Raw genomic sequence first — 14,961 nt, 5'->3', positions numbered from 1 at the left:
AACTGCCCAGCTAACAGACACACAGAATTATTCTACTCCCATCTCCCCAAAACCTTATGGCACTCATTTTTTAAATTTTTTTTATTGAAACTGAACAAAATACAATGAGTTACAAGAAGTTGCAAACTGTATATAACGATGAAATTGTACACTATACACTGAGTTACAAGAAGTTATAACTGCAGATTACTGAGAGAGAATATACTAAGTAATACCCAACATGAATATTGTTTACACAATATTGTTTACACAATTTTAACACTATATATCAAGAACGTAAAGATAACTTATACATTTGCGTACATATGACAAAACGTTAAACCTGGTAGGGAACTGTTATTTTCAAGGTACTCAAAGAACGGAAACCATTTCTCTATCAAATTTCTAGTTCCAGGAAAATGTTCTACTTGATAAACCTTATCATATAATTTCTCCGAAATGAAGCGGTCCCAAATTTTTGCATACCAGTTGTCAATTGATGAGATAGTTTTCGATTTCCAGAGAGCTGCTATTGCGCTCTTCGCAGCCACTAATAAGGAAGCTATAAGATCTCTCCTTATTGTGAGTATGTTAACCTGACATTTGTCCCATTGGTCTAAAAAAATGATCTCTGGTAATAGTGGGATGTTATAACTTGTTATTTGTTGGATTTCTTTAAGGACCTCTTTACAAATTATTTCTATATAATGGCATCTCCTCTGCATTTTTCCCTTATGGTACTCTTGAGATGCAGTGAAGTATAGCATATAACATGGGAGAACTACCTCAAGTTGATATGACTGCATCACATTCAAATTCAAGACCAACAGGCCATTTCTAAACCCAATAAATGTTTTGCCTTCCATGAAGCATGGAAAAAAAGAGGAGAGACCAAGATAGGTGAAGCAACATGCTTCTGTTCCAAACAGGACTCAGTAGACAAGTGATGAAGAGAAGGCAGAACTGCTCAATTCCTACTTTTCCTCAGTCTTCTCCTGTGAGGGAAATGGTTGTCAACATAGAATCAACAGATGATGGGGGAAGAGAGTTACAGCCTATGATCGACATGGGGTTAGTACTAGGGCTGTGCTATTCGGGTTTCGCTTTGGGCAAAGATACCTGCGCCGCGCCCATTTGAAGGGCAGGAAGGGCCAGAGGAGGCGGCTCCGGCCTTCCCCACCACCCCACAGGCTCGGGTGGTGGTACAGCGGCGGCAGAGGAGCTGGCTGGCTCCAGGCTGCACTGCCTTGTGCTGCCGCCACAGCAGCGGTCCGCCACCCAGCTGATGACCCTCCCACCACCAGGTAAGTGGGTGGGGGGTTGGAGGGGTCTCCCCAGGGTTGGGTGGGGGTGGAGGAGTCTCCCCAGGGGGGTGGGGGGTAGAGGGGTTGCCCCAGGGAGGGTGGTGGGTGGTGGTAGGGAGTTCCCCCCCTTTGCTTCAGTATGCTCTGAATCTTCATGGAGCATACCGAAGTGATTCTCAAACCCCGAATCTGAAGCAGCTTGCCGCTTCAGATTTGGGGATATTCCGAATCGGTTTCCCACTTCGGGTAAACCCGAAGCGGGAATACCGAATCACCCCACCCGTGCACAGTACAAAAACACCTAGTGTCTTTAAATGAAACTTACAGTGAAATCCTAAGCAGAGTTACACCTGTCTTCAATGGGTTTAGACTGGAGTAACTCTGCTTAGGATTTCACTGTAAGTCTTCAGGGCCAGAAGACTTTCATCCAAGGGTACTAAAAGAACTCACAAATATAATTTCTCAGCCTCTGTCCATTATTTTTGAGAATTCTTGGAGAACAGGCGAGGTGCCAGAAGATTGGAGGCGGGTAAATGTTGTCCCCATCTTCAAGAAGTGGAAAAAGGAGGATCTGGGAAACTACTGACCTGTTAGTTTGACATCTACACATGGAAAAGATTTATAACAAATCATCAGTTGGTCCTTGAGCATGTAGAAAAGATGGCTGTGATCACTAAGAGCCAGCATGGGTTTCTCAAGAACAAGTCATGTCAGACTAACCTTATCTCTCTCTCTCTCTCTCTTTTTTTTTTTGAGAAAGTTACTACTTTTCCAGATCAGCGAATGCTGTAGACGTAGTTATCTCAATTCCAAAGTTCTGCATTTAGGTAGGAAAAATAAAATGCATAATTATAAGATGGAGCTCTCGCTGCCAAGGGCTCCGCGGCTCACCAGGCGCTGGGGTGACCAGCTTGTCGCGCAGCCAGCTGAGCGCAGGGCTAGGAGGCCCTCCGCACAGTTAGCGTGCCCCACTGCCCTGTGCCGCCCGTGCGGCAAGCCAGCCGCTCCAGCCCACGGTGAGCCGCAGAGCTAGCAGCAGCGAGGGCGTGAGCTGGGGCAGCTAGCTTGCCACGCGGCTGGCTGCACGCACGGCAAGCCAGCCAGCCGCCCCATCGGCGGGGCTGGCGAGGGTTTCCCAACCCTGCGCTCAGCCTCCCAGGCAGCTGGCAGCCGCGCCCGGCGCCCCCTCTTTAGCGGCGCCAGGGGCAGGCTACCCCCTTGCCCCCCCCGGATCCGGCCCTGTTAGCGTGAAGAGGAGACAACTGAAAGGTGATACGATAACCATCTTCCAGTACTTGAAGGGCTGTCATAAAGAGGATGGCGCGGAGTTGTTTTCCGCTGCCCCAGAAGGTTGGACCAGAAACAATGAGTTGAAATTAAATCAAAAGAGTTTTTGTCTAAACATTACGAAGAACTTCCTGACAGAGCGGTCCCTCAGTGGAACAGGCTTCCTCTGGTGGGCTCTCCTTCTTTGGAGGTTTTTAAGCAGAGCTAAATGGCCATCTGACAGCAATACTTATTCTGTGAACCTAGGCAGATCATGAGAGGGAGGGCAGGAAAGGTTACATAAAGGTTACATTAGTGTTTAGTTCTCATGGCCCCTTCTTACATGCCCAGGGTAAGGCCGACCACCGTCTTCGGGTCAGGTAGCAATTTTCTCCAGGCCAGTTTGGCTAGGGATCCTGACAGTGTTTTGCCCTCTTCTGGGCATGGAGTAAGTAAGGGTCACTGGATGTGTGTGTGTGTGTGGGGGGGAGGTATTTGTGAATTTTTTGCATTGTGCAGGGGGGTTGGACTAGATAACCCTAGAGGTCTCTTCCAACCCTATGATTATATGACCTGGAGTCTCCCCCTGTAAGTCTGCTGAAGCCACTTTCCCTTCCACTCCCCCAGATTTAACATGTGCCAAAGTATGCTAACCTTACTGTATTCTACCAGCTCCATGTGCTTATTAAATGTTGTATTTAGGCTTTTGCTCATATACCAGGCTTTGTCAGATGATCTTTCCAAACACACAGCAGAACCTGCTACTTTCTGGGTTTTGAACCAGAGTTGCTATGAACAAAACTGCAACAATGCCGCAAAATTCCAATTTGAGCTGAACCAGCAGCACCACAAAAGAAAAGCAACTCTTAACTGAGGCATAAACAATACCTAAAATATGGTCAACATCCAACTATTGAAAAGACAAAAATCACACCACTATCAACATCAAAATGTGCAAGTGAAAAATGGCTCATCCTGTAATACAATTTCAATATTTTCTTTAAAAAGTTGAAAACTTTTCATAGTTCAAATCTTGCTCCCAATATTGTCACTGGGAATGCATGACAGGATCCAAACACCCCCTACTCCTGCTACTGAAAGTCCCTAAACTTTGCCCATTGCTCCCATGCTTACCCATCAGGCAGACAGAAGACAGAAAAAGCCTATAAAGTAATCACATGAATCAGTCTTCAGAAGAAGCTGGTAAGAGAACCAACCATTGCTTTGGGAATAAAGAGGGGAGGGGTGGTTATTGGTTAGAGGTAAGATCTATTGTTTTATCACTAGCACAAGAGGCATTTGCCTAAAGGAACTTAATTATGAAATTTCAAAGCTAAACGTATTAGTTAAAATATTACTAAAACAAAGAACCCTTACCAAAGAATGTTTGGGATTGCACTGTTTGTGATCTAAAGCTATGCACAGGCAAAAACAACTGTGGCATGTAAGGTTTTTTGTACTTACCTGCAAGGCTGAACTACCGTGCCTGGATGTTATAATGCAAAGAATAACTTTCTTGATTAAACCAGAGGCAGATAATTTAGATGTGCTTTGAACAAAGCAGGATGTTGTTTAAATTTTTAATATCATCTAAATTACTATGATTACAAATCAATTATTTTAAGAGCTACAAGTTGCAAAACTACATTATGTTGCCAAATAACCAGCCCCTGTTTCTGGATGACTAAGAAGTGATTTTGGGACTCTTGCTGGTGGTTTAAGCTATTACCAAGCAGTATAATTAGAACTGTACAAAAGCAGTCAATTAATGTGGGCTGACAGTGCTAGAGCTATATATTAGTCAAATTTTTAAAAATTTTGGTAAGTTTAGCTAATGGATTCATCTAACTATACAGGGCATTTTAAACTACAATACTCAAGATGCTTAGTTTGCTACGTCACAAGAATGATTCAAGTCTGTTAAACAAGAAAAAATGCCAGAGCCAAATTGCTTGAGGGGGAGGAACAGAATTGGCAGTTTCTTGAATATATCAAGCATCAACATATTGTTTGTCAATATCCACAAAGCATTACATGACACAATTTTCTTTAACAAAACACATACGCACCGAACTACTAATCACAGTCAAGGGCATAGCATGAACACAGTCATATTTCTGAGTTTTTAAAAAACACATTCTTTTCTATATGCACATAATCACATAATTATATTTTAATTGTGTTATTTTTTATTGTACATTGCTTAGGCACTCTTCCAGAAAAAGACAATTTACTTATTTCAGAATGAATCAAAATCAAATCTAATCTAAAACTTAATGGTGTCTCTTGATCATCTGGTCCTAAGGTAGACCTCAATTTGATTTTGAAGCTGCAGCACTCAAATTTCAAGAGGTAATCATTACAGTCATCAAAATAGTTTAGCCACCTGTTTCCCAATAACTAGGCATACTTTGGACAACTAAGCTATGACTTCAGCTCCCAATTTCCGTCATTAGATACAGGTTTTTCTATCAATTCACCACCAATAGCTTTGACTGTAGTCACTTCTCCCCACCCCCCAATAATGTTTGTTGTACAATTTAGCCATTTTTTTATCCCCACTGGTTTCCCTACTAGACAGTATACTTAAGCATTCTTGATATGGGCACTGTCTCATGGATCATCTCTTCATGGATAACCAGCTCAAGCTGCATTCAGACTAGAATCCCTGACAAGGAAATACCATCACAGAATAACAGAAGTATACTCTGACTTATAAGGCACCAGCCTTACTATTTATTAAGAGCTCAGTTCTGTGTTAGGCATTGTACAACAACAGACAACATTCCTACTAAATACAGATGACACAGACAGACTCTTGCAGCTCATTCTTTTCTTTTTCTTTTTTTTAAAGAAATTTTTATTGGGTGAGTAAAGATTAATATTACAGATTTTCAATTGAAACCATTGTTTCCATATTCTCCCCCCTTCCCCCCTCTTAATCTAAGACTTCCAACAGTTTTCCAACCCACTGTCTAAACCTACTACTTATATCTCCTTTTCTATTTTTAACTGTCTTAATACGCTACTGAGATAGATTATATTGAATTAAGCAAAACCTAACATCAAACTATCAATTACATTATATTTCTAACTTATCTCCCCTCTTCTTTTGTAAAGATCAGTATCTCTTCCTTTCTGTAAGCTTAATAGTTATCTAACAACCATAATTCTCCCTTTACGTCCCACTTCTTTTCCAAATACTGTTTTAACTTCCCCCAGTCATTAAAAAATTCTTCTGGATTCTGTTCTCTCAACTTTCTCGTCATTTTGTCCATTTCTGCCATGTACAGCAATTTTTGTATCCAATTTTCAATAGATGGTACTTCTTGTGTCTTCCATTTCTGAGCATATAAAATTCTTGCCGCTGTTGTCATATAGAATAATAAAGTTCTTTGTTGCCTGGGAATCTCTTCTAATTTCAAATTTAACAACAGTAGTTCTGGGTTCTTATTTATTGGGATTTGTAAAATTTCAGTCATAGCTTCTGTAATATCTCCCCAGAACTGCTTTGCTACCTCACAGGTCCACCACATATGATATAATGAACCTTCATGGTTTTTACATTTCCAACACTTGTCTGACATTTTGTTGTTCCCATATGCTATTTTCTTCGGCGTTAGGTACCATCTATATATCATCTTATAGACATTTTCTTTGATAGTGGTACAAGTCAATATCTTCAATGTATTTTTCCACAAGTGTTCCCATGCCTCCATTGTTATGTCTCTATTGCAATTTATAGCCCATTTCACCATCTGGACTTTAACAGTTTCGTCTTCTGTATACCATTTTAACAAAATCTTGTAAACTTTAGAAATCATTTTCTTGCCTTCTTGTAGTATACTTTCTTCCAAATCAAAATTTTTCCATTTAAATCCCGATTTTGAACGATCCATGTCATATAGGTCTTTAATCTGTCTGTATTGGAACTATACATAGTGGGAGGATAGTTCTTCTCCTGTTTTAAGCTTAATCATATTTTGCTCCATTTTCAACACCTCCTTATATGGCAAACATTCCTCTCTGTTGTAAATTGTTCTCGGGTCAATAACTTCCAATGGCACCACCCACGTCGGGATACCTTCGTCTAAATATTTTTTATATTTTTGTCAGACTGTGTATAGGCTTCGTCTAATGTAATGATGCAGAAACATAGAGTCCGCTTTGATTTTATCATACCATAAGTACGCATGCCAACCAAAGAGTTTGTATCCTTCAAGTGTTAAGAGTTTAGGATTTTCTAACAGCATCCATTCCCTGAGCCACACCAGACATATTGCTCCATGGTATAGTCTTATATTTGGTAATTGTAGTCCCCCTCTTTCTTTGGCATCACATAGAACTTTCATTTTTCACTCGGGGCTTCTTCCCTGCCCATACAAAGTCCGATATCTTCCTTTGCCACTTGTCAAATTGTTTATTGTCTCTTATTATTGGTATTGTTTGCAGTAAAAACATAATCCGTGGTAATACATTCATTTTAATTACTGCTATTCTAGACTTGCAGCTCATTCTTATGCACGTTTTATTTGCAAATAAATATCACTGTGTTCAGTTGGCTTACTAATAAAAAACTATGGACAGGCTGGCTACATACATGGCAATACTTGAACAAACCCTAGGATCCCAAGTCAAATAAGATTTAAGGATATTACTCCCCAAATACAGTACCTAATGAGTGAACATGACAGCAACCAGGTTAAACCAATAAACAAGAATACAAATCTAAAATATTGTGTATATTTAAAGCATTTGGCCTTGACAATCACTAGCAGGTTATTATTAGACCTCTCAGCCATTAAGAGGATCAATTCTACTCATTTGGTCTTGCTGGACGGAAGCCCAAATTCACATCTCTTCTAGGACCTGCACTTCTTTCCTCCTGAACGTATTCCTTCTTTCTGCTCTTCCATGAAGACTCTCAAGAATGTCACCCACTTGCTCAATGCCCATAGCCTAGCACATACCTCCATCTGTGCAAAAAATGGTGGATTGATTTAAATCAAGAGAAGTTAAATCACCAACGGAAAAAGGCTCAGTTAAATAGCTGATTTTTTAAATTATTTAGATATTTCTTAAATAAAAATGTATATTCATGGCTTGTTACATCCACAACTACACCTTAATTTAAAACTGGTGCGGGGGGGGGGGCTTTTATTGTGTAATCCTAAGAAGAGTTACTCTTGTCTAAGCCCATTGAAATTCCACTGTTAGTCAACCATAGGAGGGCACACTATGCATTTCGTAAACATTTAACTATTTAACTATGTTAGAAAATACATAGCATGTTAGAAAACACATAGAGAGGCAGTTTGGTGTAGTGGTTAAGAAGAGCGGCAGGACTCTAATCTGGAGAACTGGGTTTGATTCCCCACGCCTCTGCTTGAAGCCAGCTGAGTGACCTTGGGTCAGACACAGCTTCTTGGAGCTCTCTCAGCCCTTCAAGATGTTATGCCTTCAAGTTGTCATGAGGATAATAACACACTCTGTAAACCTCTCTGAGTGGGTATTAAGTTGTCCTGAAGGGTGGTATATAAATTGAATATTATTACAGAGCTGCTGCACCACAGTGGTTAAGTGGTTTGGCTGCGAATCAGCATTCTACTGGTTCAAATCCCACTACTGCCATGAGCTTAGTAGGTGGCCTTGGGTAAGCCACTCCTCTCGGCCCCAGCTCCCCAGCTGCATTGTGGGGATAATAACAACACTAAATTGTTCACTGCTCTGGGTGGGGCACTAATCTGTCTAGAAGAGCAGTATATAAGAAATAATAAATTTCTAGTAATGATCATGGTCCCAAAATGGGGACAACTTGAAGGCATAACAGGTTTTTGTAGATAGATGCTATCCAGAATTAATATTAGAAGGTGGTATTTCTCTCTAATGTTCCTTTCTGTTTTAGTCTGCCCATTTTTTGTCAAAACAATGCCAAGGTTCATCCCACAGACGAGTAGATCTCAGTTACAAGCTACCGCTGGTAGCAGTTACTTAGCAGATCAGCGTGCCTTATGAGATAGAAGGCAAACATTCATGTTCTCCGATTGGTAGGCAGTCATAATCTTTATAGTCAGAATATTGAGCCAGTTGTAGAGATCAGGAAAAATAAGGGCTGAAAGGTCATCCAGATAATTCAGTGGCTGACACTATTATGTATTGCAGTAGCTTCAGTCAAAGCTAGGCTCCTTGGGCCTTCAATCTTATTGGTTGTTATTATGTTAGCAGCAGCCAATAAGTCCTACTGAATAAAGACCAATCGCTGCTGTGTAAATATGCTACTCTGTACATAGTTGATGCAAATGAAGGTTTCTAGTTGTGTGTGTGCTTATTGGTTGTTGCTGAAAAGGGGCATGATATTTATGTGTATATATCTGGCTCCAGTGTGAGCCTGTTGTCTGTCTGCTTCTGGCCTTCAATAAAGATGTTTTTATGAGCTGAAATCCTTGGTAACTGCAATCACTTTGAGCAGAAATCACAGTACATAACAGACACCTGGAGTGATTTGCCAGTTCATGGTCCCCAGTATTAATTAATACACACATAACTGACACATGCTTTCCCCACAGAAACACACAGAAAAGCAGCCCTTCATGAGAGGATAATAAACTTGGTTTTAAGAGAGTGTAATTATATTAAATTCAGATTACATCAAGACTAAAATTTGTTGTAGTTGAAACAGAAACAAAAAGCTAATGTTTTATTTTTAAATAAAAATAATTGGTTGTTGTCCTCTTTTTATACCAAATTGATATTTTATTGGACCTGGAATAAAGCATCATTGAGTAGTGAAAAGTTCCTTCAATATTCTACAACTAAAGTGTGAGGTCTCATTTGTAGTTTGTCAACATGGAATTGCAGCTAAAGAGGCAACACTAGCCTGGTCTATTCATGCTGTGAAAGGAGGTGACAGAGTATTGAGATGGAAAAGTGGGCAGAACTTTAAAACGTTGAGCTGCAGGGCTGAATTTTTCAAAATTATCTTCAAACAAGTCCCTACAAGTAGAAAACTAACACAACACGCAAACTTGTCTTGATGTGCTAATATTTTTATTTGCAGGAGTTTTAAAAAATCTGGATAACACTAAAAATGATCCCTGTCCCCGCAGTCAGAAATACTACATTCTACTAGTGGTGTGCGCTTCGGGTTTCCAATTCAGGTAAAATACCCGAGTCAGACCTGATCTGTAAAGATGCGGGATTCCCGAATCGGGGCCAGCATGCTGGACCTGATTTGAAAATCCTGAATCAAAGCTTCCCCTAAGCATTCGGGTTGCTTCTGGAAGCTTCAGGGCCCAAGTTTAAAGGGCCCTATCCCTGCCTCTTGCAAGTGGCAGGTCCCTTCAAACTTCAGCTGGCAGGGGGGATTCCCTCGCCTGCCAGCTGAAGTTTAAAGGGCCCTTTTTCTGCAGCTTGCAAGCGGCAAGGTCCTTGAAACATCCCACCCCAACCCGCAGCCCCCCCCCCCCCCCGCTTAACTTTTTGGGTAACCTTGGGTAACCACTTAACCTTTCCGGTAAATGCGAAGCAAGAAACCTGAACATTTTCAGGGTGCACACCCCTACATTCTACCATCCAATTCTGCTTCGTATGTAGATTAGACCATTTACAGTCTCTCTTTTCAAATAGGCATTACAGCCTTAAGAATGAAACTAAAAAGAGCATACATTAAAAAGAGCCCATTTAAAGTAGTTTCACTGAACAATTTTTAAAAGTCAGAAGTGAGAAGAAATACAACCAAGAAACAAGATACATTAAGAAGGAAACACATAAGGTAAAGACAGTGTGGATCAGTGTGGATCTTCACCCATCCCTTATTGGACAGACATGCAAACTTCAAAAGTGAATCAATCCCAACAGCAACCAGTGGTTCTTGTTTCCATGTTTAGCTAACTGCGCAGAGTGCTGATTTTGCTAGCTCTAGTGATAATCAGAAAGTCACGTATTAGGCTGTGCAAAATGTTGATTGTCACAAAGATCAGCCAACCATGAACGTACTACCATCTCCCATCACACTATCACCTAGATTACATTTCAAAACAGTAATGATCACACCAAATGGCTTATTAAAAAGGGCTCCAAATACAAAACTCTAGAACACATAAAATACATGCCAAGCACCAAACAAAAAGATTTAAAAAGTGACAAACCTATTTGAAGCAATAGACCTGAGACCCTAAGTAACTACTGCCATTAGACAACATTAACTGTAATAAGCCCAGGCATTCATATAATTAGCAATAAAATCATAACAAGTATTTTTCTATATCAGCCCACTACCAGCTTCAATCTCTTCCCTTGTTTTATCTTTAAAGTCTTGTGGCTCTCCAATGACATGGCTATACCTCAAAGGAAGAGAAGTGCGCTCGCTATATGATTAATAAAGGAAATCCTCAGTTTAGCAAATAGCTTACAAAATCATTAATTAACAAGCAGTTGTTGAAGCTGTCAGAGTTCACTGATAACAGTTTGTGACCGGGACTGCTCCAAAATGTTGCAGGACAGAACAACTGAAAAACTAAAAATACACAGATAATTCAACCAGGACATACAAGAAACTAATTGTTTTTACAGTGCCCACTTACTTAAACACTGCATTTAATACTTAAACATTCAATATACATTATTCTGGTAAATCACTAATCAAATACAACTGACATACGCAGAGCAACAGCTGAGCCATTCTTCATCAAAAGGCAGAAAGAAAGAAAACAGACAGCTAAATTCTTTGGGACAGGTATAAGCTAGAGTTTAAGAAAGGTTACTGCAAATGATCACGGTGTTTTAAAAACAAGCTTACTTCAAGTCCTCAGAGCTGTCATACATAATAATCATTTTACAATAAGTAACTAATATGGGACAGAGGAACAAACCATTTTCTGTTTAAGACTCCAAATGTAGTTAAGCTGTAGAGGGTACACAAAGGCAATGACAGTCATTTTGCACAACACCTAGTAGGAGAAAGTCTTCTCGCCAACACAATGCAGCGAAGAAAACAAACACTTCAAACTAGAAAATGAAAGTGAGCAGAGAAGTTGGAGGAAGCAACAGAAAAAGGAAAAACAGCCAATGAACTTACTTTTCATAGACAAGCTCCTCATCCGTACAGAAATAGTGGGTGTTTATTGTGCTTTTCGGTCTATTCCGTAAAGTAGCCAGATACAGTCGGTCTGAAAAAGGAGGAGGAGGAGAGAAGAGCTGCTAGTATAGTGTGGTAATTTTCAAGGCAACTATCTCACAGTTTATCATTTACTACAAAATACTGCAGGCAGCCCTAATTAGGAAGAACTTCGCGATCTGAAGCTGGGATTAAGAGGTCACGTTAAAACTGTAATCCTAAACACGTGCAGTAGGAAGTAAACCCCACTCGACTCTGGAAGAATAAAAGCGGTCTCGGTCTACTGGGAGCAAAACAAGAGGTCCGAGTCTACGAGACGAACACGATTTTATTCCGATAGAAAAGTTCGCAGATCAGAGCCCGCTTCGTCAGCTCTGAAAAACTGGAGTCGAGTCCTCGCAAACGCACGCTCGTGAGAGTCTTTAGCGCGCGTCTGCTATTTGTCCCAGCCCGCTACGTTCAGTGGGATTTCCTCCCGAAGGAACTTATTCGCACTGCAGAAACAGATTACTAACCCGTTTTCCACAGAAAAAATGTTATCGTTGTCCTCAAGGAGAAGGCGAACTCTCCTAATTCCCCCTCCCCAGTACCATGAAGAGAGAAAAGTTAAACTTTCCCCCTCGTTTCCTTCCTCCCTCGTCCCCCACCCCCCACACGCGCTGTTTCGAGTCGCCTCAGGGCAGCGTTTCCCTCTCAGGGAGTAAGCAGGTGCCTCTAAGGCAGGAAGCGAGTTCTTATCGGGGGGTGGGGTGCGTGTGTGTGGACGAAGAGCCTCTACTGAGGCATTCCTGACGAGATTTCTGCCGGTTGTAGTCCCCCTTCTCACCTTTGAGGAACTCGCAGGCTCCCACCAGCTGCTCGGAAGCCACGGGCGGGACCGGCTCCATCCTGAAGAGAGCGCGGAACTGCGAGGCGGCGCGGGAAGGCGTCGGCGACGGCTCCGCGCTCATGAGTCCCTAGCGCGGCGACTCCTTGCAAGGCGGCGGCGGCGACACCACCCGGCCGGGCTCAGCGCAAGGGGCGCCCACAAGAGCTGCGGCAGCGAGGGCAGCGGGGCATGTCCAGAGCCGGCCGCCTGGGGCTGCACGGCCGCCCGAAGACTCCTTCCTCGCCGCCGCCCGCATGGGATGGAAGGGAGCGCGCGCGCGGAGGAGGAGGCGGAGGAGAAGAAAAGAAAGCGCCGAGGAAAGGGGAGCGGGAGGGCTCCAGGACCCAGCAACCAGCCCGGCTGGCGGAAAGAGGCAGGCAGGCGGACAGAGAGAGGGTGGGGTGGAAAAGGGGTGCCTTTTTAAATTTTCCCCACCTCCGTCCCGCCCCGCTCTCCCGGTGGCTTAAAGAGGCACCGCCTGGTTACCAAGCGCCGGGCGCCGCGGTAGCAACCACGTTACCAAGGCTTTGTTACACACGCGCCTCGTCCCGGGCCTGCGCTTCAGATGGGCTCTCCTACCTCGGCCTGCTTTGCCTCCAGCCTTCGGGCAAGGGAGGCGCTGCCCTCGCTTCTTACGCTCGTTTCACAGCCCCCCTCCCTCGTGCTGACTCAGAAGTCTGGCCCACGGAGGACCGTAGTGCGAGGGAGGGTGTATAAGAGCTCGGGGCTTGGCTGGGATGAAGCCCCTTTGGGTGAGGGGGAAAGCGGCCCTGCCTTCCGAGTGGATGTTTTTATATGGCCGGGTAATAGGCCTGTGCCCTCTCAACAGGGCGCAGTCGCCCTTTGGCTTAAGAACGCTCGCTTCTGCGCAAAACCGCTAGCCCCTTTGGCTAAGGCGCTGAACCCATATGTTATAGCTGGGTGGGGAGGCTTAAGGGGGTTTATGCTTTTTCAGTGCTGAGTTTCTCAAATCGAAACCCGTTGATCTCAGTGATTTCAAAGTTTTGAGTACCGGGTATTATGTAAATGCTCAGCATTATCACCACTCTTTAACAGTGCAGTCCTGTTTAGAGTTAATCCCCGTCCAAGCCCTCTGAAATCAGCGGATCGAAGACGAGTAACTGCATAGGATCTCACTGTCAGAACATGCAACAATGATTAGCATTTATATAACACCAACAGTACGATTCTGATGTAGAGTTGCGGTCAGTAGGCTTAGAACTCAACAAAACAATGCACTGTTAAAGTGTTTAGCGCCTACCCAAACATTACCCAGTGGGACAGTATTCTTCCTATGATATAGCTTGGAGATTCAGGCTAATAAATAGTTTCTTAAGGTCGTGTAATGGCAAAGGAGGCATTTAAAACAGAAACCTCAGACCTAACATTTATGCAACAATGTTATGCGTGTTTATTCATAAGTCCGTTCCATTGAGGTTTGAAATACATTTCCATGGGAGTGCAGCTTTCAATTTATTAGCTTAATGAGTAATTACTGAGCTTAAATTTATTATGCATATCATCACATTATTTAATTGAAGGTAGATTGCTCCATGCAAGAGGTTTACTACTATAAACTCCCTAGGACAAATGGCAACAAACCAAATTTCTGTATATTCATATGTCTAATACCAATAGGTGGTCCATAGGGTTTCCAACCTTCAGGTGATGCCTGAAGATCTGGAATTACAACTGATCTCCAGGTTACAGAAATCAGTTCCTCTGGAGAAAATGGCTGTTTTGGAAGGTGGACTGTATGTCATTAGACCTTAATGAGGTCCCTCACCTCTCCAAACTGGCCTCTCCTGACTCCACTCCCAAAATCTCCAGGAATTTCCCAATCCTGGCAATCCTATGTGCAGATTTAAAAAATCCACTGGAGGACAAACAGAACATGGGTATAAGTGGCAAGAAAGTGTGAAATTTATTTAAATAATCAGCTGACCAAAGGGGAGAGGCTGTGTTGGGGGGCAGGGTAGTAAACCCAACAATTAGGCAGCTAGGCATGGCGAGGGGGGATCGCAGGTAGAACAAGAGGGGTGGAAATGAGATGGGGTTTCCCCTCTCCTTTGTCTTCATAGGTCCCCCGTCTTGTACATTTATAAAAAGTTGAAGCAATGTATTCCAACCCAATGTAATAATATAAGGTAAGGTTGCCCAGGTCACCTAGCCAGCTTCCATGGCAGAGTAAGGATTTGAATCTGTGCTTCCAAAATCCTTAGCCAACACTTTAACCACTATAGTTGTTTCAGATTGTCATAGGAACTGCACTCCGTAAGTAGTCCATGGTTCTTAGCTAGCTGAAGGCATATTTCCTTTTTTATTGTATTCTTTTTTGCTTTATTTTTCTCCCCCCGCCCCCCCCGTTTCTAAAGTTATTTTTAGAAAATGTTTTGTCTGGTATAAAAGTGTGAGAACAAGGTACTAAT

At 42.5% G+C, this 14,961-nt stretch overlaps 1 protein-coding gene across 3 annotated transcripts in view; it reads right to left on the bottom strand.

The window, feature by feature from the left end:
* CDC14A (cell division cycle 14A) overlaps positions 1–12,904 on the bottom strand; it is a 97,686-nt gene extending 84,782 nt beyond the window's left edge. For 2 of the 3 annotated variants that reach the window (XM_054980530.1, XM_054980531.1), the window contains exons 1-2: positions 12,491–12,904; positions 11,626–11,716 (exon numbers count right to left, since the gene is read on the bottom strand). In XM_054980530.1, the coding sequence (XP_054836505.1) occupies positions 11,626–11,716; positions 12,491–12,614 (215 nt within the window). In that variant the 5' untranslated portion in view covers positions 12,615–12,904. Of the gene's footprint in view, positions 1–11,625; positions 11,717–12,179; positions 12,228–12,490 lie in introns of those variants that run through there. The other variant, XM_054980532.1, reaches the window with a different exon arrangement.
* Positions 12,905–14,961: the final 2,057 nt, after the last annotated feature.

The sequence above is a fragment of the Eublepharis macularius genome, chromosome 5 (genome assembly GCF_028583425.1).
Source record: "Eublepharis macularius isolate TG4126 chromosome 5, MPM_Emac_v1.0, whole genome shotgun sequence".
Lineage (NCBI taxonomy): Eukaryota > Metazoa > Chordata > Lepidosauria > Squamata > Eublepharidae > Eublepharis > Eublepharis macularius.
This window is presented reverse-complemented; position numbering and strand designations above follow the sequence as displayed.